Genomic DNA, 22,706 nt, shown 5'->3' with positions numbered 1-22,706 from the left:
GTTATGTTACGTGTTATGTCCTAGAGGGTTTCCAACCACACGTAAAAAATATCTCACGGATTCCAGCCAGAAGAGTGAAGATTCTAGATCGCTATGCTTTCAACTCGCGTTGTCGTCCCATGGCCTGTCCGCTAAAATTTCTCCAATAAGGTTCTGTGAAGAAGACGGCTCTTTAGTCGGGCGAAGGTGGCACATGCTCTAACCACCTTCGTCTCGTAATCCTCATCTGTTTCTCGAGAGGATGAGACTAATGGCCTATGATCCGCCTACTGACTGTTACCTTACCTACATGCTGAAGCCATTTAAAGCCTGTTGTACTACGGAGACAGTGGTGACCAACTATCTGAAGACGTTTGAGGTCTTCATATATCAAAGGAACCGAGTTTCACAGCCATAGGGTAGGATTGCTCCCAGACAGCCCTTTAGCCTCGGTGGTATTTGTCTCTGACGTCAGACATGACGCAAGTTGACAAATATTACTCGTATCATGGTGATGCATGCGCCGATCTCATCTGTCGCAATGTTTATACAAATGCAAAAATGAGTGCACCTACAAACAAACTCAAGTTCTTCATGTGAAGTTTCAGAGGGGTACGTTGGAAGTCCTGAATTAAGACCTTTGAATGTGCAAACTCCATGGCAAAACGGAATCACTTCGGAGATACAATTTGTAATAGTTTGTGTGGACGTATAATCGCTAAATAACGGTTCGCGAAGAAGTCAGCATAATCCAAGCATACCAATCTTCCCCCTGATCTGATTTCATTATCCAAATTTGCGGTTACTAGGTGGTGCACTGACAAAAGTGAAGTAAACGGAATGGGATATATCTGGAGAACCCCGCTATATGTGAGAAAACCTTCAGATGGTTTATTGTAAACTCTAATGCCACTAGAAGTATGGGAATATTCCATGCCCAATTTAAACTGGCGGGAGCAGAAAGGTGGCCAAACTTTGACCTGGAAGAAATTACGAAAAGTCTGGGCACTGTTGGTGCAACTCGTTTTGCAAGATGGGGATTGTGTGATTCCCCACTACGCCTGGTTGGAGACGCTACAAGATAAGGCTGCTAATGTGTCAATGGCGTTCCTGTTGTCGGTTTATGTCTATATTGCCTGAGTGAGTGTCTGGAAGTGTAGGAACCTCAGAATGCTTGTTAGATCCCTTCCCAGTTCAATAAGACTCAAATAAATCATGACTGTGACAGAGAAGCATCAGTGTTGAACACTGGTTTCATGCTGCTGATAATGCTGCTGGGCGTTCCCCGTCAAACAAGCATTTATAGATGGGTGAAGCTTCCATCTGAGTAGTCGTTGCTCGAGGAGCCGGTCAATCCGTGACCGCGTGATGTGGGTTCCTTGACTGAAGGATGAGTGGCACTATGTGCGAGTTAATCATACTGCTGATTAGTCGCTCGTGGCCGACTAGCAATCTCCATTATACATGAAAGAACCTAACTATCCACGGAGTTGAGGCCGCTTTTGAAGTCAAGAAACACCATTACAGTTGGTTGATGATATACGTGCGCTGCCCAAGCACTTGACGCAACATGAATATGTAGTCACTGCACCCGTTCCGTCCCTTGTGGTCTTGGACTTGCGTCTCACGTACTTAGGTCAAACGTTGTGTAGTATTGAAACTAGAAGCCATATTACAACTGGCGTGACACTCAGAGCAATCGCTTCGCACAGTGAATAATTAGCCTCAGATTGTTGGAACAGATTATTGTTCCCAAGGCAGAACACAGACTCACCAGTCTTCGGAAACGTCGTGTCCCAAAGGTGCTTCAACACAGTAAGGCATGTTAGTACTTCCGAAACTGAGGGTGGGTCTAAACTCAGACCACGGGTAGAATGAAAGACGTGGGCACATGGGCAGACGGCTAAATATTCGGCTCGGCGATCAAGACTCTGGTTCTTTTGTGTGGATTAAATTTCTAGTATTATCTTGATGACCCATTAAAAGCCGGCTTCTCTTCGGTCCCGCTTTGCATATCATGTGGGAAAAGTTTCTGAACATTTTCTGCTTCCTTCACTTCCATAACCTAATTGAGTCTACGAGGTCTCTATCCTCACACAGACTGCTTGAGCTAATATGTGACAGCCCTGCTGGCTGAATCGTCCTGTGTTCCGAAGGGTTTGATGTCTCGCGTCGATGAACAACAGTCAATGCTGTAAAATTCAATGCCTATTCGGTGAGTTCTCAGACGCCTCATGTTGAGTTCCCTGCCTGTGACTGGTGGCACTTATTTCGTCCCTGTTACGGTTAATATAACCTGAGGATACGGCTTTTATTTTTTTTCCGAACAAGCCTGTTTGATAAGGTCGTTTACTTTGTGGCTCCGAAGGTTTTCTATTGGTTAGACGGAAGGTTGTTGCTTAAGTCTCCCCGGGGAACTTGTCGAAAACTTATACTGAATCGGCCCGCTTGGTCCAGTCAAGAATGCAACCCCGGTGCCAATTGAGATTTGGTTGATCTGCCATCGGGTCAAACGCCGAATAATGCACAGATGTCTACTGTCTCTAATCCAGCACTACTGTGGAACAACTACTGATCACTAAACAGCTGAAAATGACTATCATCATTGTCACTACGTCCCGAGTTCAAGCTGAACACGCTGCCAAGTCGCGCCTCTGATGATCTACACTTGTCGGAGACTTCGTGCTGGGTAGAAGAGTGGTTAGTTCTCGATAAAAGGTATTTTTCACCGAATCAGAACTCCATGTGTTTGGCGCATTCTCGGAAACCACAAATAGAAACCAGATATCATTTCAGCCAGTGCGCTTTCTCATCCAAGTTGTTAAAGAAATAGCGCGAAGGCGGTTATTTATGAGGGTCCACTCTTAGCTCAGAAGCTAGGAACTACATCAGTGAGACAGGTTCGGAATCTTCTGGGATTTCGTTCTGTAATTGAAGTTGAAAAGTCGAAGAGAACTGTTCGGTTGTTTGATTCTCATTTGGAATCATCAGCAGTGCACATCTCATGAAACAAGCGAGTCTTTGGAACCCGCAACCTTCAGGACAGTACTCTGAAACAGTTGAGCGTTCACCATGGGCGGCTAGTCAGCAGTGATTAACTCGTACTTAGACAAGATATAGTGCCATTCACGCTTCACTCACGGAGTACACACCAAGTGAACATGTACTGAAGGGCTCTTCGAATGATTTCTCAGATGACAGTTCCACTTATCTTTTTCAAATTATTCTTCCTGAGCTTCCTTTGGTAGCTGGTCGCAGTGCGTGGAAATTTGGCGTGGAGATAACAGTAGTCTATTTTATTCGCCAAAATTGCCTGTAGAAGTTTGACAATCAATATATGCTCAAATTGAATATTGTCAAACTGAATCTTCCAATGAATAAACCTGAACTTTTGAAATCCTGCAAGGTTGTACGGTCCGTCTTGTTTCACGAACCGAGGGCCGATACTTGAGCTCTATTATAGAAAGCGGATGCTGACGAGCTTCAGGCACACCTTATCCTCAGCTAGTCTTCTAGATTAACTATGAACACGTGGCTTCGAAGTGCCCTTCGGAAAACTGGCTAAACTGAAGAAAGTTGGGAATTTTTACCTTAAATTTCCGTCTGTTCCTGTCACAATTATTTGCATGAACGAAAGTGGAAAGCACTCACACCCGAAGGTATTAAAGACCAAACGCTGCTTTTCTCTTTGCTTGATTTTTTATCCCTTGGTGAAATTATCTGTCAGACGTATAAATGAACGCGACTGGTCTAATGTTTGTGCTAAAACACGTCTCAACTGTGAAACAACTCCATAGAGCGCTATCCTGCAGCCTGAAGTCACCTACTTTGTCTTACCCCCTCCATTCCGAAATCAGTTAAGCTGGTTGAGTGGATCAATGTTGCAATTTTTGACCTATTAGAGTTGTGCATTGCTGCAGTAAGTTCACCGCGAAGGCCGCTTGTGTGTGACTGTTGGGAAATTTATTTAAGGCTCGGTAATACTGCAGTATGGTTCCGTTAAACCGTCACCGTTATGACGACTACCTCGCATTTACTTGCCAGTAAGTATGAGCAAACGGTTTCTCCATTTTATAATTCGTAATACCGGCCAGCTACTCGACACTCGTCATCCGCAGACACACACGGGACCTAATTTTGTGCACTTTTAGTGACTACAGTTGTATTGGTAACGCTTATGGGGCGAACTATGTTGTCGAATTCTGTCTGACGCTGCCACATAACCCTCGTGGCTCAGATCAACAGCTGCAGCTTCATGCCGACAAACCAGAGGTGCACCGTCCGATTGCACTTGGAAACTTCGTTACTCATGCGCATTCTGGCTCCGCTAACAATCTGGATACTGTTCGTCGAAATCAGTAAGGGATGCATGAGTACTCCGCGCTACGTAGATATCAAAAACGAATAACGGCCACATTGAAGGGTATAAGGACTAGCATCGGGAATTGGGGAACCATAGCTTGAAACCATCTGTTGCGATATGAGAGTAAGCTTAGCATCTATCGGCAGTGGTCTCTTAGCTTCGGAGTTATGAGCACTACTAAACTAGGTTACCCCAATTTCGAACCGTTTGGTCCGCACACTTAAACTCCTTTTACAAATGGGCATATTGCTTACGAATCGCGATGAAACAGCATGCATGAAATCTTTATCTCACCTGAAAAAATGCTTACGCATCGCATGGGCACTTTCAATGAAACATGCTGAGGCTACCAGAAAAATGAGTCGTTTTGGGTGACGTATCGTGTTTTTTCAATACCTCTATCGGTCTAACCACCCAATGTGGTTTTATGCAAGTACAGAACCATGTATTTCACTCAATGGCGAGATGGCCCAAGCGGTTAGAGCGCGAATTTACTGACCGGAAGGTCCTTAGTTCGAACTCGACCTCTTCCTCTCGACTTCCCCTGTCTATGCTTGGGCGACTTGGCAGTATCCCAGCCCTCGTGCTTCCTTCTAGTGACATGGCAGCTGTACACCGGAAGGGTGCTACAGCAGAACAACTGAACGTATTCCACTCATAATTGCAGTTGCTAGTTGACTATCAGGAGCAAATTTTGGAAGTATCAAGTTCTATGCGAGAACATGGGAATATTTAACAGGTCAATACACTGATGATCGAGATGTCCCATTTTTGGGCAGAACAGTTTTGAATTAAAACTAGTATGAGGCCGTCACTTCCGGCACACTACATATTACCCTTAAATTTTTTCTATGTTCAAAGTCAGTTTTGGCGGTAGTCAGCAGGGGCACGCCAGCGAGACAGTTATACGAGATTTTATCGAACTGTCTGTGTCAAAAGGAGTTCTGATCAGTTTAATGACAGTTCGACACGTGAGCAATCATAAATGAAAAGGAACCACAGTTTCTCTAGACACCAGATCTCTGGTATGTATGCATCAAGAGCGCTGATTATAACATTGAGGGCCTGGTATAATTTACCACCAGTCCTGTGTTTTTCACCATGGTACAACTTAGTTTTGTCGTGGTGCAGCAAATCAGCTGATTTTGATGTATTCTCAATCCTGGAAGAGGCAAAGGACCGCCATCAACCCCGAACCCAGTTCACACACCAATAATGTCTCCTCCGTTGGTGACGAAACGCTTACGCGCCAATGACCAACCTCGGAAAACAAATCAGCGGCCACCTGCGCAACAATCGATGATCACCATGACTCATTCTAAGGTTCGCAGTGTTCCATATATACAGATACGAAGACCTCAGACTTCTTCCGGGCAACAGTCAGCCCGATACTCAACAGTCCCTTGTCGGAAGAATAACACACTAAATCTTGCTTGACAGAAACGCTGTCCCTTGGAGGCAACTGTTGGAGTATGACACGTTAGATCACGATTTACGCAGATTTGCTTTGTTTTGCCCCTTATTGTTCACATATATTAGCTGACGCAAGACATACTATCGACCTCGAGGGGCAGCTAAGCCCCTGTTAGGATTATCAGATTCTAACGAAGAATTCTACCTCTCGTAATAATTCACTGAGATTTCATTTTCTCCCTACTGTGACCAACTGAGCCGAAACCCTGTTTCTTCCAATGGTTCGCCTGCAATATATCCGGTTTCCTTTGTCTTCTTCCTTGAAACTTTCTCATTTAAATCGCGATAGAATAGTTTCCATCTATCTTCTAAACCACTCAGCTAGCCCATAGACAAAACAGCCCTTTCACAAGTTTCGATAAAATCTAATGGGCGAAAATGTTTCGTATTGTCCCAACGGTAAAATATAACAACTAAACGCTCAATCCCAACACCAAGGCGCACATATGCTGCTACAGCGTTATGCGCTCACATAACGCAGTGCCACGACTTAAATCCAAGTCAATCTATTCCCTACTTTCACCACCATTCCCCCAACGGGTTTGCTTGAATGACATTTGCTGTAGTTAAGCCATTTATCATACTGGTACGTTGTTTTCCTCAGCACAACCATTTCCTGCGTTCAGCAAATGGATTCAACCAGGATGTTGACTAAAGTCACTGTAAACACCATTCTGATCGTTCAATTTGGATTCTACGGGTGTTGTTTATCACTACTGAGGTTCAACTCTACCAGAGCAGTATTGAATTGGCTGCTTCTAGGTCGGACTGTACGTCACCTAATTTGCTCTCGCTACGACGTACGTAAAACATTTTTTTCATTCATAGGGTTTTGGGACCTAGTGCCTACACAGTGATCAACCTTTAGAAAGAGTATCCGTGCTGAGAATTGTCGCCAAGAGGAATCTAGTCCCCGTGACCGCTAACGTAATTGTATTTCATGGCGCCGTGAGATTTGGTAATTTTCGAAAGCCGAGAGACACCGTATAGCTGTTTCACTCTTGTTAGGAATCATAGCAGCACGTATCTTACGAAACTCACGAAGTCCCGAACGCGCGACCTTCCGGATGATCAACAGTGTGATTAGCTCTCACTTAGGCCATTAAAGGCAGACCGTTTCTCCTAAAGCTTTCACCACAACATTCATCGTGGATCTAAAATGAGGTCCTTTGCGAAGAGTCCGCATAGTCTGTTTTAGTAAGGTATTGGTCATTCAGATACTGACAAAATTAATACTGTATTTCTCGGAAACCACAGAGAAGCATCAAAATCAACAAATCCTGATGGCTCATCAAGCAACAGGATTGAACAGCTTCGAACAGAGCAGTCCCAACTGAACGTGTCTCACAATGACTTTGAGACTATGCTTGCTGCTTGGAGCTCAGCAGTTCTCGCAAGGCTTCCTTGGATTCCGATAGGTTGCTCGAAACGGCTTCCTTGTTTTTCTGCAAACTGCAAATCTTTACCTTCGAAATAAACATACCTTTAAGGTTTCCATATTGTTATCAATGATCAAGCGCTCCTTCAATATATCCTCCGTGATAGTGTTCACACTTTTCCTAAGGAACCTGAAAGATATGATGAGCAACCAATAAGCAATTCACATTCTGCCTAACGCCTTGTAGACTACCGTCTCGGTAGGAAGCGCCTTAAGCTCCTGCTCGACCAGTTCTGATCTTCTGTGTTTCATTGTGAGAGCCTCCAGCTGGGCATTGAGGATGTTGATCTGTTGATTAGCCACGATAGTTTGCTGTCTATGTGCTTCAATAGCCTGATTATATGAAAACAGCTTGAAAAATTTCTAACCCGCTTGACCTCCGGATCCGCGCTCATCCTATTTCCCTAGCTTAGCTGTAAGAAAAGAAAGGAAGTACTGTCAGCATATTCATTTCAAACGGTTTATCACTAACTAAGAGGTATGACGTGTCTGGTGACAACAATGGCCCAAACATGTAATACGGTTGGCTGAGAAACCTCTTTTAGTAAAGACGCTTGACTACTCAACGTTCGTGACCAAATGACACCTCCGGTGAGGCTGTGAATACAACCACTGCAGTAGATTGGGCTCTACTATAGACACCCATATATGCAGAGTAGTTAGTAGACAGGAGCAACAGCTACTTAGTCGGTAAATAGTGCAGTATTTATAGTGTAACAGTGCATGACAAAGAGCATTCTATCAGTTGCTCAGCAATACCGGAATTGGGTTGAGGTGACATAAAAGTGTGAGTCTAAACATGAATGAAGAAATAATTGAATTACCAGACCGCGAATTATGGCTGGTCAAAGATAACGTAACCTTGAGACGTAGTTGTTTACGGGTTGCATAGTCGAAAGATGCGATCAAGAGATGAGATCCAACTGGATATTTCACAAGAGCAAGAAATGCTGTCTTCACTGCAGCTTTCTGGGATGCACCACATCTATAACTCAAATATAATAAAATAAATAATAATGGTTCAGCTGTAACACCCTATCGGCGCATAGCTACCATGCCACCAGAAGGAAGCATGAGGGATGAAATTACCAAGCCTTGACAGAGGCAGTTGAGATTCAAAGGTTGGTTTCGAACTACAAACTTTCTGGTAAGCAAGTCTGCGCCTTGACCATCAGGCTATCTCGAGACCCAAAACTACCGTATGGCTCAGACATTTTTATCGTTTTCCACACCGAACGGGGTCCGTTAAGAATAGTCGATCTTCCCTGTCCTTCCCAGCTTCTTGGCTGACGATATAATGGAGGGGACAGCTCCAGGCACAAATCCATGAAGCAGAGCGTCTCTCAGGTGGCATGCTAACCAACAATCAGTATGCCGTTCCGAGATATTAACCCATATACAAGCAGTGTTGAGTCTTAAGGATGGGCGGGCCCTAACGGAAAGCACCTCTCACCACAAAGTGCAAAGCTGTTCTAACAGGGTAGATCGGGAATAATCCAACAGTCTACACAGCAAGTGATCTCCCCGGAAGGTTGAGAGCTTCGCGCGATTGAGGTCATGTACTATCCAGTCCACTGCGAAGTTGAACAGTATAGCGGGTAGGTCTACCGGGCCCCAGAAGACAAGTTTAACTTTGACGATCTTCCGCCAGACATACAGACATGCTCTTGTGGCCGCGTGGTACAACTTTGAATGATTGACTTCGTATGGATACCATTTGACTCCAATATGCTCCACTACTTCTTGGTTACGTGGAGGTCGATGGCTGTTGATATTGTATTGTTGTCCAACAACACGACATAGAGTGAAGATTTGGTGGATACAACCTTGCTCGAGGGAAGATTTAAGTGGCTCAGTCTGATACGCGTCTTGTTGGCAAACCGACTCGAAAGTTACATCTAGTGAGTTTATACCAATATAGTTGTCACAGGCAGATGTGTCAAATCCTTCGTGAAAAACAACGAAAGAATAGATATAATCCAATCAGATGGAAACACTTCGTTGTCGGGAACGATTTTCCGCGCGCAATCGTCATGTGGAAGCTTGTAACGGAATGCGGAACAGCGTAGCACAGTCACCAAAATAAGATGCAGCTTCCATACTGGTCACTATGTTGGTCCGGTAGCAGTTCCGGCCGTTTCTGGCGGAATGCGTTGCTTGGCGTCGGACTGTGCTGTAGTTTGGCACTTTATACAACCCCTCCTGGCTAGCCTGGCCTGACAACCGCATGTTCCGCTGAGATCCAGCTCTTCTGTCGAGTTGGCATATTTCCTGGGTGGTTTTGGGTGGCATAATGAATGGCACCAACCATATGCGCTTACTGTGCAGTGACACGTAAGCTACAAGAGGTGTTTTGAGTTTTTCGCGGATAGCGACATTAAGATATTGGCGCTTATCAGATGGTCAGAAACAGAATCAGACAACACTTTCGTACGGATAGGATTGCTTGTATGAAGTCGTTGCTTGTCAAGAGTTCTAAAAAATGTAGCTAACAGAACTGCGGGTATCGACCAACACTCGGACATGGGTCCGGTCAACAAAAATGCTAGTAACGGCACGTTTGAAGAGTGAAAGGCTGCACTGACAAACACTAGAAACTAACAGGTGGTTGCTGAATTTGAATTTAACGCAAGTTGGAAACAACTCTTCCATATGAATTGCAAACAGATTCTCGGGCAGATTACTGAGAACGGGGTTTTTTGTAATTACTGAAAGAAAGTCTGTGAGTGATAGCGTTGATGGTGAGAGGGAGAGGTTTCTATTCAGGGGGGTCGCCGAACAAGAAGCAGTTTGACTAGTCGCATAGAACTGTGATGGTCTGTGAGACAGCTCCGGAAAGCGAGCGAATTCGTGTGCTACGTCATAACTTAGCTCGTGTTGCGAAGCCTCCTTTCATTGGAGTCCACTGGATAAGATATATCGCACAGATTCCACGTTGTGTTGAAGTACAGTAACTTCTTGGAAGCCACTCATTAGCCACAGTTTCTTGTGCAAGCGGGTCTACGTTTTTTGCCAGAAGCGAGAGATCGCGCATGTGACACGCTTCCTGATCAGAACTAGACCTCGAGCAACGTGATAGCAGAGGCATCTTCGGTACAATCAACGATTTAATCATAGACGAAAGAATCACTGAAGTGAATAGGTGTGCTGAGGCTGTGCAGGTTCGCTAATTCGATACCTTTAGGGTAGATGCTGAATGTGCTTAACCAGCTGTCCCATCGTTCGAGGGCGTCGAAAAACCTGGGTCCAACGAGGTTACGACCCGTGATACTATTAGTCGAGCACACGGCCCCAGTCAGCCGCAAAAAAAAAGATTAAAAAGAGGACAGTAACTGGAACGTGCCTTAGCAATTAACACGTACGAACTCAAGTGCAAGATCAAAAACGATTGACATGCGATAATCATGGTGAGTTGGCACCCGTTTCTGGATTGGCCTGCCACATCAAACTCAGCCCACAATGGGTGATGCCACATACGGTTTGCCCTAAGGCACCTGTGCCCCTAACTGCATTCGGCAAAATCCTGTGTTGACGACAACAAGCACGGCGACATTGGTGTTTACACTCTCGACACTATGGCGTTCATGGCCACAGAGAATAACATCGACCGGAGTCTCCCGGGCAGAGGATCTTGTCGGATTTCGAAACTGACAGAAGTAGATCATCAAACTTCACGAGGAATTTTTCTTTGCAATCTTTTGTTAAGCAAAGAATTGGGGCGCACGCAATGACCAGTCACGTAAGTTTGGCCTGTCAATCTCAGACGCATTGGAACAAGGCGTGGGTCAACTCCACAGGTTTATCAATCCAGCATTCTCTTGGTCGAACGGAGAAAAACCGACACATCGATCCCATTTTTCTTCCGACAGGTAGCCCAATTTAGTGGGACGTGTGCCCGGAATCAAAACGTCAAAGACCTGCTTGGTGAACCGAATGCGTTACTTTGAGGGCGCGACATCGATTCCGTACCTTTTCAGTTCCATTGAAATCAAGGTAGTGCGCTTCATACAGAAGTCATTAGCTTAGTCCAGTGGTGTTCTGACAGTCCATAAGCCCAGGGTTAGTGGTCTCCAGGGAGACCACTTCCGATTTACCTGCAGGATATAGGAATTAGTACGCTCAGTCTAGAGGAGAGAACGCATGGCTTCAAGGGGCTGTTTTAGAATAAACGCATATAACCAGGACTAGTATTTCCGACTGTATTTGGTTAGATCGGCTTCGGTTACGTTCAACCACCCACAGAAGGCAGTATCAAACGCTATCATTGTCTTTTATTAGCACCACCCCCTTTCTCGAGCGCAAGAACAGTGGTGTGTGCCCACTAAGTAGTGGAAATGACTTTCAAATGAGGGTTACACCTGAGTTTCGGTTAATCTCCATGTGGCGGCAGAGTGGCCATTGCCTCAGCATCTACCCGAACAACCCAGTATGCAGCAACCCTCCAACCAACGTACGTACTAGAACCGTGGTCATAGTCGGATGATGGCAAAGGGTGACCAAACAGTGGCGACTGTTTGAGACGTAAGAATATAATAGACAAGCACTTGATTGTCTAGCACCACCAAGGCCGTTGGAGTCATGAGCCTTCAGTCCAAAATCTACCATCGTTGGATGTTCGAAACAGTAGTGCTACTCGAGAATCGGTCTCAAAGTAAACAAATGGTCGGTGTATCATTGGTTCCTTACCTGATAATCCATCAACCTGCACAAAATATTTCCAAAAAACACCTTAGATTCCATGGCTAACAGGCTTATATGACGGCGGTTTTCACATGACGTTCTTGTACCCTTTTTGGAGACCAGCATCACCGTAGTGCTTCATTTCGCCTGGATCCTTTAGTTCTTTTCAAATCTTCCGTAGTATGGCCGTCTGGCTGCTTACCACGCTCTTGGAAAAAATTAAACGATTAAGACCATCCGGGCATTTGGAGTGGTACTTCACACGACTTCTGTTGCCGACATTGGGGCTGGTGTCGACGTTCAGGCTCGTTGGAATCTTCCAGAGGTTGGCCAGCTCAACTGAGCATTACCGTGTTTAGACCATTACTCAACAGGGAGACTTTGATAATAAATCGCCGCCCTATCTTTTTTCAAATTGCTTCGCTGAAGGCTACCTTCGTTGTGTCAGCTGATCGAATCAGCTGTAGTAGGGTGCGATTGTTCCCTGTAGCGAGATGGCTGTGGTTAGAGCGCGAACTTGCTGACCGGAAGGTCCGTGGTTTGAACCTGACCCCTGCCTTTCGACTTCCCCTGTCTAGGCTTGGGCAATTTGGCAGTACCCCAGTTGCCGTGCTCCCTTCTGGTGGCATGGCAGCTAGGCACCGAAAGAGTGCTACAGCTGAACGGTTTTTAAGCGCTTCCCCAGGGGCGACCAAGATGTCCATAATTATACAGGCAGTGATGCTGCCTGCCGGTAACTAATTGTATGTCATCATCATCATCGACAGCATGACTTCAGTTTTCAACGCCGATGCTTCAGTGCCGTAGATTGTATGTTCATAGTATATTTCACCACTCCAAATCTCAGGGTCCGTTCACCCATCAGCCCTAATCTCCGTGAATGAGTCACCAAGTAAGGAAATTCTTATCGTCCTAAACACATAAGGATCTTTGACTATGTTTGGCTCTGTTATCCATAATCCAGCGGTGTTCGCGCCATCAAAGAAAAGCCATGGTAAGCAACAATGCAACAACGAATCACTAATAATCTTTATGATATTAATCTTCCCAGCATACGTGACCTGCTGCTCAGTGAAAAATGGGGTCAATCCAAAGGTGGCTGCATTTTTTAAATTGCCAAAATCGAAGTGTGTCCAGACAAAAATCCCGAGTTTCTGCTTAGTGGGTAAACGTTCAGTCGCCATCAAGCAGGAAAACGAAATCTTTGTACTCCGAACGTGTTGTGTGCAGCTCTAGGCAACAAATATCTGCATCCATGTAGGGTAACTTTTCGCTGGCCCCGTTGTAAAAAGAAATTAACATAAGTACTGCGGTGCATCCGAAATTGGTTTCCTTCTTAGTCTTCCAAAACTTGATAACGCATTCTTTCGCTGACCAATTGAGTTAACAAGTATCACTTGGTTTAATTTTTTCACTCGAGTATAAGTTATACGTGTTGCACGGGTTGTAATTCCTTTTCTCTGTGCACCCATGTGTTCACTAACATGAGCCAGGTTATGACAGTTATGACAACTGTCCGCGAACAACAGCAGACGAACCGGATACCAATCGGGTATAAAACGTGGGATGCAATGTCACATTTGCCATCCCTGGTGCGATTTTAAGTGTACGGATTTGCAAAATGACCAATAAGAGGGGCCGTCCAACTCTCCGGACACCTTCGCGTGCCCAGGTTGCCTCCATCATAGGTATCTAATGCATTCCACAAATAACAAGACACCTGTCGATAATGAAACCAAATCCTCAAGTCCAAGTCGGGGAAAAACAGAGTAAATGTTTCCTTTTAATTGAGACACTCGAAGTGGCTAGAGCGCGAATTTACTGACCGGAAGGTCCGTGTTTCGAGCCCGACCTCTGCCTCTCGACTCCCCCTTTCTAGGCCTGGGCAACCTGGCAGTATCACAGCCCTCGTGCAACCTTCGGGCAGCATAGCAGTTAGGCACCGAAAGGGTGCGACAGCTGAACGAGACACTCAAATACATCAAGTCAATTTCAGTTTACCAGCTAAAAACCGTGTACCATGAGCATTATTGTTTTAGCCACTGCAGCTCCGATCGCCGGAAAGTTGGAGAGCCTGAGGCATAACCTCAAGCCCGGGGGACGATTGCAAGATGGCTGAGTGGTCAGAGCGCTAATTTACTTGCCGGATGGTCCGTGGTTCGAAACTGAACTCTGCCTCCCGGCTTGGGCAACCTGACAGAATCGCAGCCGTCGTGCTCCTTCTGGTGGCATGCTAGTTAGACACCGAAAAGGTGTTACAGCTGAACGAACTTCTCACCAGTTGGTCTTTCCTGATAATCGATCAAGCTCTGCAAAATAATACCAGAGAGCATCTTAAGTGCGATCGATACCAGGCTGATCCCACGACAGTTTTCGCGTGACGTTAATGCGCCCTTTTTAAAAACTGGGGTGACAGTTGAGGAGCTCTGTTACACCACTATTCTGTTTTTGTTCCAAATTTTCTGCAGTACGGTTGTCACATCGTTTACCACGACCTCGCCGCTTTCTTTGAAGAATGTGGGATAAGGACCGTCCAAGCCAGCTGCCTTGTCACGTTGGAGAATTGATATCACATGCTAGTGGTGATGTTCCTTTCATGTCCAGGTCCGCTGGGTGTGAAGGAGAACAGCTGAACTGTTCTTTGAAATTCTCAGCCCATCGCTCAAGGCGATGACTTTGTGAGTGAATTGCCATTCCCTCTTTTGCACATATCGTTTCGCTGACACTTGTCTTCTTTTAACCGCTTGATCGAATCAGCTGATTGATTGAATCAGCACGGCTGTTACCTACAGCGAAAGCCTTCTGCATCTCTTGAGCCTTCGTAATCAACCAAAGTTCCCCGTCGTTCTTCAAGCTCCCTCCTGTTTCGGGGATCTGCGTGTACCATCATAGTAACTAGTTGCTGGTATGACCTTCTGACAGCAACAAGATCTGCTGATCTCGACGATATCCACTGTTCATTTAGTGGAGCCGAATGGCTTGGACAAAAAGTTTTGAAAGCTGAGAGCATAGCTTCTTTAATCCACTTCCATTCAACCCTCAATCAACCTTCGTTATCTGTATGACCATGCCTTTTCAGCAGCCTTCTAGCCAGATCGGTTCGATACTCTTCAGCTACTGAAACTTGCTGAGGTTGATAAGTGGAACTGCTCTGCTTTAGCGTGCGGAATGCTGACAGAAGGGGAAGTGATAACAGGGCTCGCACAATGGCTAGATTAGAGTCAAGTTGCGTACCCTAGAACGAATGACAATCTACGACTGAGTCTCTAAATGGGTAAATGATAGCCACATGGTCCAATGGAGTCCACGACTGTCTCGCGATTGGTGGCCTCCCGGTAACTCGTTTGTGCTGGAAGCTTGTACTGGCCAGGAACAGATGGTGATCGGCATACCACTGAAGCAGCTGCTCCCCATTATCCGCACGCTAAGTACCAACTCTAAATTCACTACCTGATTGCGCTGCTTTCGATTTAGTCCTAAAACTTGGGCATTCACATCACCTGCAAGGATTATTATATCCGTCCCTCTTGCTGACCGAAGCAGTCGTGACATATATTGATAAGACCCGTCCTTCTCGCCCTAGAACTGGTCCGTCGGGGCGTAGAGATGGCGTCTTTCGGTCTGCACCGGGCGGCGAGTATTTCAAGGTCATATCAGGATGGTATAAAAGCCTGTGGGAAACTATAATTAATCATTCATCGCTTGTTCCTCCTGCAGTCCGGGACTGTGTGACGTGAGGTTGAACGCGAGTGGTGAATCAGCAACCACGGAAAAGCCTGTGCCGATCATGCCGAGGCCAACTACATCCCACCGTAGCAAAATTAGGAGGCTATTCTTCCCGCTTGATATCAGCTCCTTTCTCCCCATCAATATCGTTCACGTTATTGTGCAACTTTTGCTTTAATGAGATGCACAACAAGCCCATGCTTCTTGGGCTCAACGGGACCATCCGCCTTTTGCTGAGTGACTGCTGTTGTGACTGCCTATTGAATAACATTGGCTGGTACTAACTCCAAACGTGAACAAAAATTTTAGCTGAAAACACTGGACCTATCCATTCACATCAATGAATTAATATTGCGATTACCGGGGGTTTGAAATACCAGGAAATTATAGCTCTTTTTTCTTGGTGTGGTGGTTTGATGGAATACGGACCTGTGGAATATCCTCTTGTGAACTGTGAGTCAAGATTTCCCTGGATTGTTCTCGTTGAAATATTATATCTGACTTACAGCGGTATTTTGTGCCGTTCATTGGAGACTCCTACGGGCCGTTAATCACTATATTATTGGTGAACCCACCTTATTTCGCTTTGTTCCAATTTTCCGGAAGCTCAGAATTCCCATCGCTCTTATACGCACTTGGTTAATCCAATATCTCGTTTGTTCAGGCCTCATGTCTAATGAGGACGAACTCAATATTAATTTGGATGAGAATTTCTGCACGTCAAGCCCACAACTTTTGGCGTTAATAAACCCAGAGTGCGGCTTCTTCAACCGTAATGCCACTTCCACTTTCGCCATATTACCTCACAATAGACCATGTTTTCGTACGTGGTTTCCCAGCTTACCGCAGAGGCTGCCGCGGAGGTTATTGACGTAATTGATCACATGGCAGTATCGAACCCATACGATACTCTTAAGGCAGCTATAATCAAACGAACTGTGTCCCCTGATGGACCTAATCTCTAGAACTTGCTTTCAGGAGTCGAACTGGGTGATCGCACGTCATCACAACTTCTGAGACAAAGAGTGGTTTGAGGCAAGTCTTTCGACGACCCGATTTTAAAGCAAACGTGCATGCAGCGTCTTGCTTTGAATACATGCCAAATACCAGTTACCCAATCTGAGGTCCGGTTATCATCACCCGTAGAGACTGCAGACAAAATTCATCAATACTTCTCAGACCGTTTAACTACTTCGACCTCACAACAGCCCAGTTAGTCTAGCAATAATCCTGTTCTGGCACGATTCGATCGGATGCAAACACAAGCCGATCAGCTTGCAGCTGCTATTGACAGGGTAGTTGTCACATTGAAACAGGCAACCACACCGCATAAGTCCGGAAGTTTCCCGTGAACCGCGCTCCCCATCATGGGACCATAGCTGCGTGTTTTTATCATACGAAGCTCAAAGACAAGGCCTCATGTTGTACACCTCCGTGTTTCTCTCCTGACCAGGGAAACCAAATGGCCAGTTAGTAGTGGCGACAGCTGCCACTGGCCATCATCTAGTCGCCTTTACTATGTTACGGATCGGACCACCGGAATGCGATCCCTTGCCGACACCGGTGCAGAACTCGGTGTTATTGCTGCCGAAACCTTTAAAAAGCCATTCTTGTGAGCTGCCGACGACGTTACAGGCAGCCAACGGCACTTGCATAGCTACCTTCGGTCATAAGTCACTGACGCTTGATCTTGGTCTTTGTCGTGCGTTCCCCTGGATGTTCGCTGTCGGGGACGTCGAAATCCCAATCATTGGAGCCAATCCTCTTAACAACTTCTCACTAGCCATCTAGGCAGGAGGCTCTGGATTCTTTAACGTCGCTTTCCGTTCAGGTCGATGTCTCATCACACCAACTCGGTATACACGTCGCCCACACTTCCGGTTTTCGACTATTTAATAGAAAAGTATCCCAGTCTGCTTAAGCCGTCCTAGTCGGTCTCGAGTGACCCACTCAGTGGAGCACGGCAAAACGACTACCGGTCCTCCAGTTCGTTCTCTTCCGCGACGACTACATTCCGAAAAGCTGCGTATTGCCAAATCCGAGTTTGACCACATGCCGCAACTCGGAATAATTCGGCCTTCAAATTCTTGTTGGGCTTCTCTCCTATATTCGGTCCCTAAAAGAGCAAATGGTGACTGCCGACCGTGCGACGAGTACCGAGCGACTACCGTTACCCGATGCCACATATTCACAATTTCGCGCTGGAACTGCAGGGTGAAATCGACCTTGTCCGCTAGTATTACCACATACCAGTGTAACGGTGGATATTACTTATGAGGCGTGCGAGTAGTATGTTTCCTCGTAAATCCGCTTCGCGTCTTTCGAAAAGTGAGATCTATTACGGAGATTGTAAAGCCGCTGTGCTTGCATTTGAGTAACAGTCAATGAATATCCAGGAACATGGAGGAGAACATGGATATTCAGTTTTTTATACGAGATGCATACGAGAGTTTCGCTTCCCTGTCCAATAGTCCGTGGCTGCTCAGTTGGTGTTTTCCAACAAGCAACTCCGCAGCGAAGGTATTCTTCCTTCCATTTGGTGCCGTGACCAGGATAAGGATAAAGATACCGTGGTAACAACCCTTTGAGGATGGGGATGTTCGGACCTTCCTCGAGAAATTTGAGGGGGATGCGGAGGCTGTCGGGCTAGAGACCGACCGATGTAGGTTAGCGGCGCTGAAGACCTTCCTCAGGGGCCGGGCGAAGGCGGCCCTGGATGCGTCCAGAAGGGGACTTCGGAAGATGGACTGGGCCGCCGCGAAGGAAGCCCTTGCAGCGGAGTTCGACACGCCGGCCGATCGCCAGGAGGCTATGAGGCGGTTCAAGACGGCCAGGATGGAACCTGGATGTGACCCGACCGTGTGTTTTCGCCAGCCTGCAGCAGCCGCTGGATCGGACTTTGTCGGGACTGGACGTGTCGCGCCACCAGTCGCTGTCCGACCAGTTAGTTGAAGGTGTGCAGCCGAGGCTTGGTGCTTAGTTGCGGTTGGCGAGAGCAACTGGCCAGTTGAGTGTGGAGGAGCTGGTGCATCTGACCTGGAAACTGGCCGAGGCACCACTGGCCATGTTGCAGTCGCAGGAGAAGAGGGATAGTTCACTAGTGAACGAACCGCAGACCAGAGTGGACCAACTCGCCGAACAGCTTGCAGCTATAAAGACGGAATCGCGGAGGTACGCTCGAACGGGCCGGTGCTACAAGAGTGGCAGGCCTGGCCACTGGGGGAATCAATGTCGTTCTACCCGACCACCCTCTTTTCCTGAGTGGGTTGCTATTAGCGCAGTGATACAGGCTACCATACAGGCCATCATCGAGATAGACGGGAAGAGGGGGCTGTGCTTGATTGATACAGGAGCAAGGGTATCGCTGAGGCGGAGAAGGGACCAAGCTGAAAGCAGACCGTGCGCACTAGCCGTGAGGGCAGTGGGTGGATATCGACTGAAAATTGACGGATTGCCAATGAACTCAATATGCCTAGGCGACAAGTCCGTGCAGTACGCGTTCCTGATCAGCCCAGACATATAGCAGACAATATTGGGGGCAGATTTTCTCAAGAGCACAGATTCCGTGGTTGACGTAGAACAGGGAAAGCTGGTGACAATATATGGCGCAGTCAAGCTTGAAGGTTACCCAAGCACTGCCGTCAGCGGGCTGAATATCCGAAAGTTTCCGTCTTGTAACATGCCATCAGTACAATCCGTGGTCGAGGAATATCCCGAAATAATCACGGGCGATGAAGATCCGTCTGGCTTCTGCTCGTGGGTTGAACACGAGATTCCCCTCTCGTCAGAATGCTTTCGACCTTACGGTTCCCGTCCGCTGCCGCTCCATATACGGGAGGAGATGTTTAAAATGGCATAATCGATAAAGCTAAAAATGCGTACAATTTTCCGGTTGTGCTTGTAAGGCAAATACCGGTTTTGCGTGGATTTCCGGCGTTTGAATGAACTGGCCGTAAATCGGGTTGTAGATGTGCCTTCAGTTGCGGCGATTTTCGATTTCCTTCAGTATTTTCGATATTTCACCGTGTTCGACTTCCGTTCCGGATACTGGCGAACATCGACCAAGGCGAAAGACCAGGAGAAAACGGCGTTCACGGTTGGGGGCACCCAATATCGACATAGATGGATGTCGTTTGGTTTGTCTGGGGCGCCATTCACATTCCGGCGCTTGGTGCTTCGTTTAACGATGGGACTTCCGGATGTTGCCGTGTACGGAGACGATATCGTTGTGTACAGCATTTCGGAAACAGAACACGCAGTTTGCTTGAAGGACGTACTCAAGCGTATCCGGGAGGCTGGCCTGCGGACAAATGAAGCCAAAACACAGCTCGCTTGGAGTTCGGTGATACTGTCGGGGCATAAAGTGGGTCACGGAGAAGTTAGCCCACTGCCCGAAAAATTGACAAAGATCGAGGATTAGGTTGTTACCAATTCAAAGCGGTCTCTACGGCAGCATACTACAGCCGGTTTGTTAAGGATTTCAATATGACTGCTGCTCCACTGTGCGAATTGCTCGGGCAAAATCAGAAATTTGAATGGACCGTGTCAAAGCGCGGGTGTTGTATTAGCAACTGACCCTCAAACTGCCCAGGGTCGGAGAGATATTCACTGTTGCAACGGACGCTAGCGATCGCGGTATCGGCGCAGTCCTAAAGCAGAGGAACGGAGTTATCGAATACACCAGTGATGTCCTGACTAACGCTGAACAGAAGTGCTCGACCATTGAGTGTTTAGCGATCGCCTTGGCCTGGATAAGTGGAGGCCATATCTCCTTGGGCAAAGACTTCATGTCGAAACCGACCACAAACCCCTGGAGTGGATCAAGGCCACCAGAGATCCTCGCGGAAAGCTCGCGCGCTGGGCACTCAGGCTGCAAGAGTACAACTTCACGATCCAGCACGTGCCAGGGAAGGAGAATCACTTAGCTGATTAGCTGTCAAGACCAGGGTGAGATGGTCCAAGTGGTTAGAGCGCGAATTTACTGACCGGAAGGTCTGTGGTTCGAACCTGACCTCTACCTCTCGACTTCACCTGTCTAGGCTTGGGTAACCTAGCAATATCCCAGCCCTCGTGCCTCCTTCGTGTGGCATGGCAGTTAGGCACCGAAAGGGTGCTACAGCTGAACGATTTTTGTCAAGACCAGAGGCTGAAGATGAGGCCTCCAGGATCATGATTGGGGCCAAAAGCCTCGTCGTCAAACTGGATCCCGGAAGGTTGGTGCAACTCCAACAGCAGGATCCTATGTTGCGGAAGGTTGCAGCCACCTTGTTGGATGGAAGGAGCGTTGAGAACGGAGGGAGACAAGGGATTGAAAACGTTCCAGAGTCACTTTGATCGGCTGAGCCTGAATGAAGTTGGCATGATTTCGAACGCAACCGATTCTGGTTATGCTGTCCGTGATACCTCGCGTCCTGAGACGGAAGCTTATCGCCGAATGCCATGAGATGGCACATACAGGGTGCACCAAGACGTACGACTTAGTTCGGCAGAGGGCCTACTGGCCCGGGATGAGGACAGAGGTGATGGATTATGTGGTGTCCTGTAAGCGGTGCGAACTGATGAAAGGGGGCACGACAGGGGCAACCCATCCCATGGAACCTATTTCTGCCTCAGAAAACGGCGAGTTATGGCCCACTGACGTCATGGGCCCCCTTCCGGTGACGACCAGCGGGAATCAGTATATCGTGATAATGAAAGAACACCTGTCACGGTGAATCGAGGCAACAACCGTGCCAAATCAACAATTGAAGACGATCAACGGAGTGGTAATGCATCACATCGTGGGGTGCCAAAAATGATCCCAACGGATCAGGGGCCGTGCTTTGAGAGCGAATAAAAGTAGGACTTGATTGCAGAAGCTGGGCAGCAGATGGCTAAGAACGGCACCATACCACCCGCAAACAAATGCTCTAACCGAGCGTAATAACCGAACGAACAAGGAATGGCTGGTGGCCAAAGGTGACTGGCAAGTGAACCTGCCAATGGTGTTCCCAGCTCATCGTGCTTCCAAACAGCCAACCACAGGCAAGTCCCAGTTCATGCTGATGCACGGTCGACATCCGCACCTTCCGATTGATCAGAAAATTGGGTTGTGGCCGGCAACACGCTTGTCCCCGGAGCAGCTATAGGAAGAAAGCAGGAAAGCTCAAGAAAACTTGACCGCCGTTCAGGAAAGGACTAGGCGGAAAACGGCCAGTAGAAAGGCACGAACATTCCCCATATGCACGAAGGTCAAGTGGAAGGGTCATCAGAATCCTGGAAGGAGTGGACTTGGGTCGCGGAAGCTTGGCAGTCTACGGCAAGGTCCGTTTGTTGTTATCGACCGCCGGGGGAACGTCTATACAATGCAAGACGGCCGGAGATCGAAGAGTAAATGGGACGCAGCTTCGTAAGTGGCATGATAAACCCGAAGAGCGGCCGAAAAGACCCGCTGCTGGAGCCGACCTGATGAAGGTAAATGAAAATCGGTGGCATGCGAACGAACTTTAAAGGGGGAAGGTGCGTAACGGTGGATACTACCGATGAGGCATGCGAGTAGTACGTTTCCCTGTACCATTCTATGCGCTGGCCCATTACCATTCCAATCAATGACACGTCAGCTGAAAATGTTGCTAGAGCTTTTGTCGACAACTGGATTGACACATTCGATACATCCGCTACCATTATTACTGACTGAGCTTCACAATTCACGTCAACACTTTTTCACGACCTAAAACAGTTACTTGGTACGAAGCACTACCGAATCGCCGCGTACCATCCGGCTGCCAAAGGCATGGTCGAACGCTTCCATCGACAACTCAAGGTATCGTTGATCGTCTTCTCAAACACACACTGGTCGGAGCGTCTCCCACCCAGTCTTCCGGGTGTACGTAATACTATTAAAGATGACTTGAGCAAGGCCACCAGAGATCCTCGCGGAAAGCTCGCGCGCTGGGCACTCAGGCTGCAAGAGTACAACTTCACGATCCAGCACGTGCCAGGGAAGGAGAATCACTTAGCTGATTAGCTGTCAAGACCAGGGTGAGATGGTCCAAGTGGTTAGAGCGC

At 47.2% G+C, this 22,706-nt stretch overlaps 1 protein-coding gene across 1 annotated transcript; it reads right to left on the bottom strand.

Annotated features, from left to right (window-relative positions):
* Positions 1-7,176: 7,176 nt before the first annotated feature.
* Positions 7,177-7,648, bottom strand: T265_00560 (hypothetical protein; the record flags this gene model as incomplete). Its single annotated transcript, XM_009164364.1, is given in 4 exon segments — positions 7,177-7,281; positions 7,299-7,383; positions 7,420-7,586; positions 7,622-7,648. The coding sequence occupies 4 exon segments, from the start codon at positions 7,646-7,648 to the stop codon at positions 7,177-7,179; spliced, it is 384 nt and encodes a 127-aa protein (XP_009162628.1).
* Positions 7,649-22,706: the final 15,058 nt, after the last annotated feature.

The sequence above is a fragment of the Opisthorchis viverrini genome (assembly GCF_000715545.1).
Source record: "Opisthorchis viverrini unplaced genomic scaffold opera_v5_5, whole genome shotgun sequence".
Taxonomy (NCBI): Eukaryota; Metazoa; Platyhelminthes; class Trematoda; order Opisthorchiida; family Opisthorchiidae; genus Opisthorchis; species Opisthorchis viverrini.
This window is presented reverse-complemented; position numbering and strand designations above follow the sequence as displayed.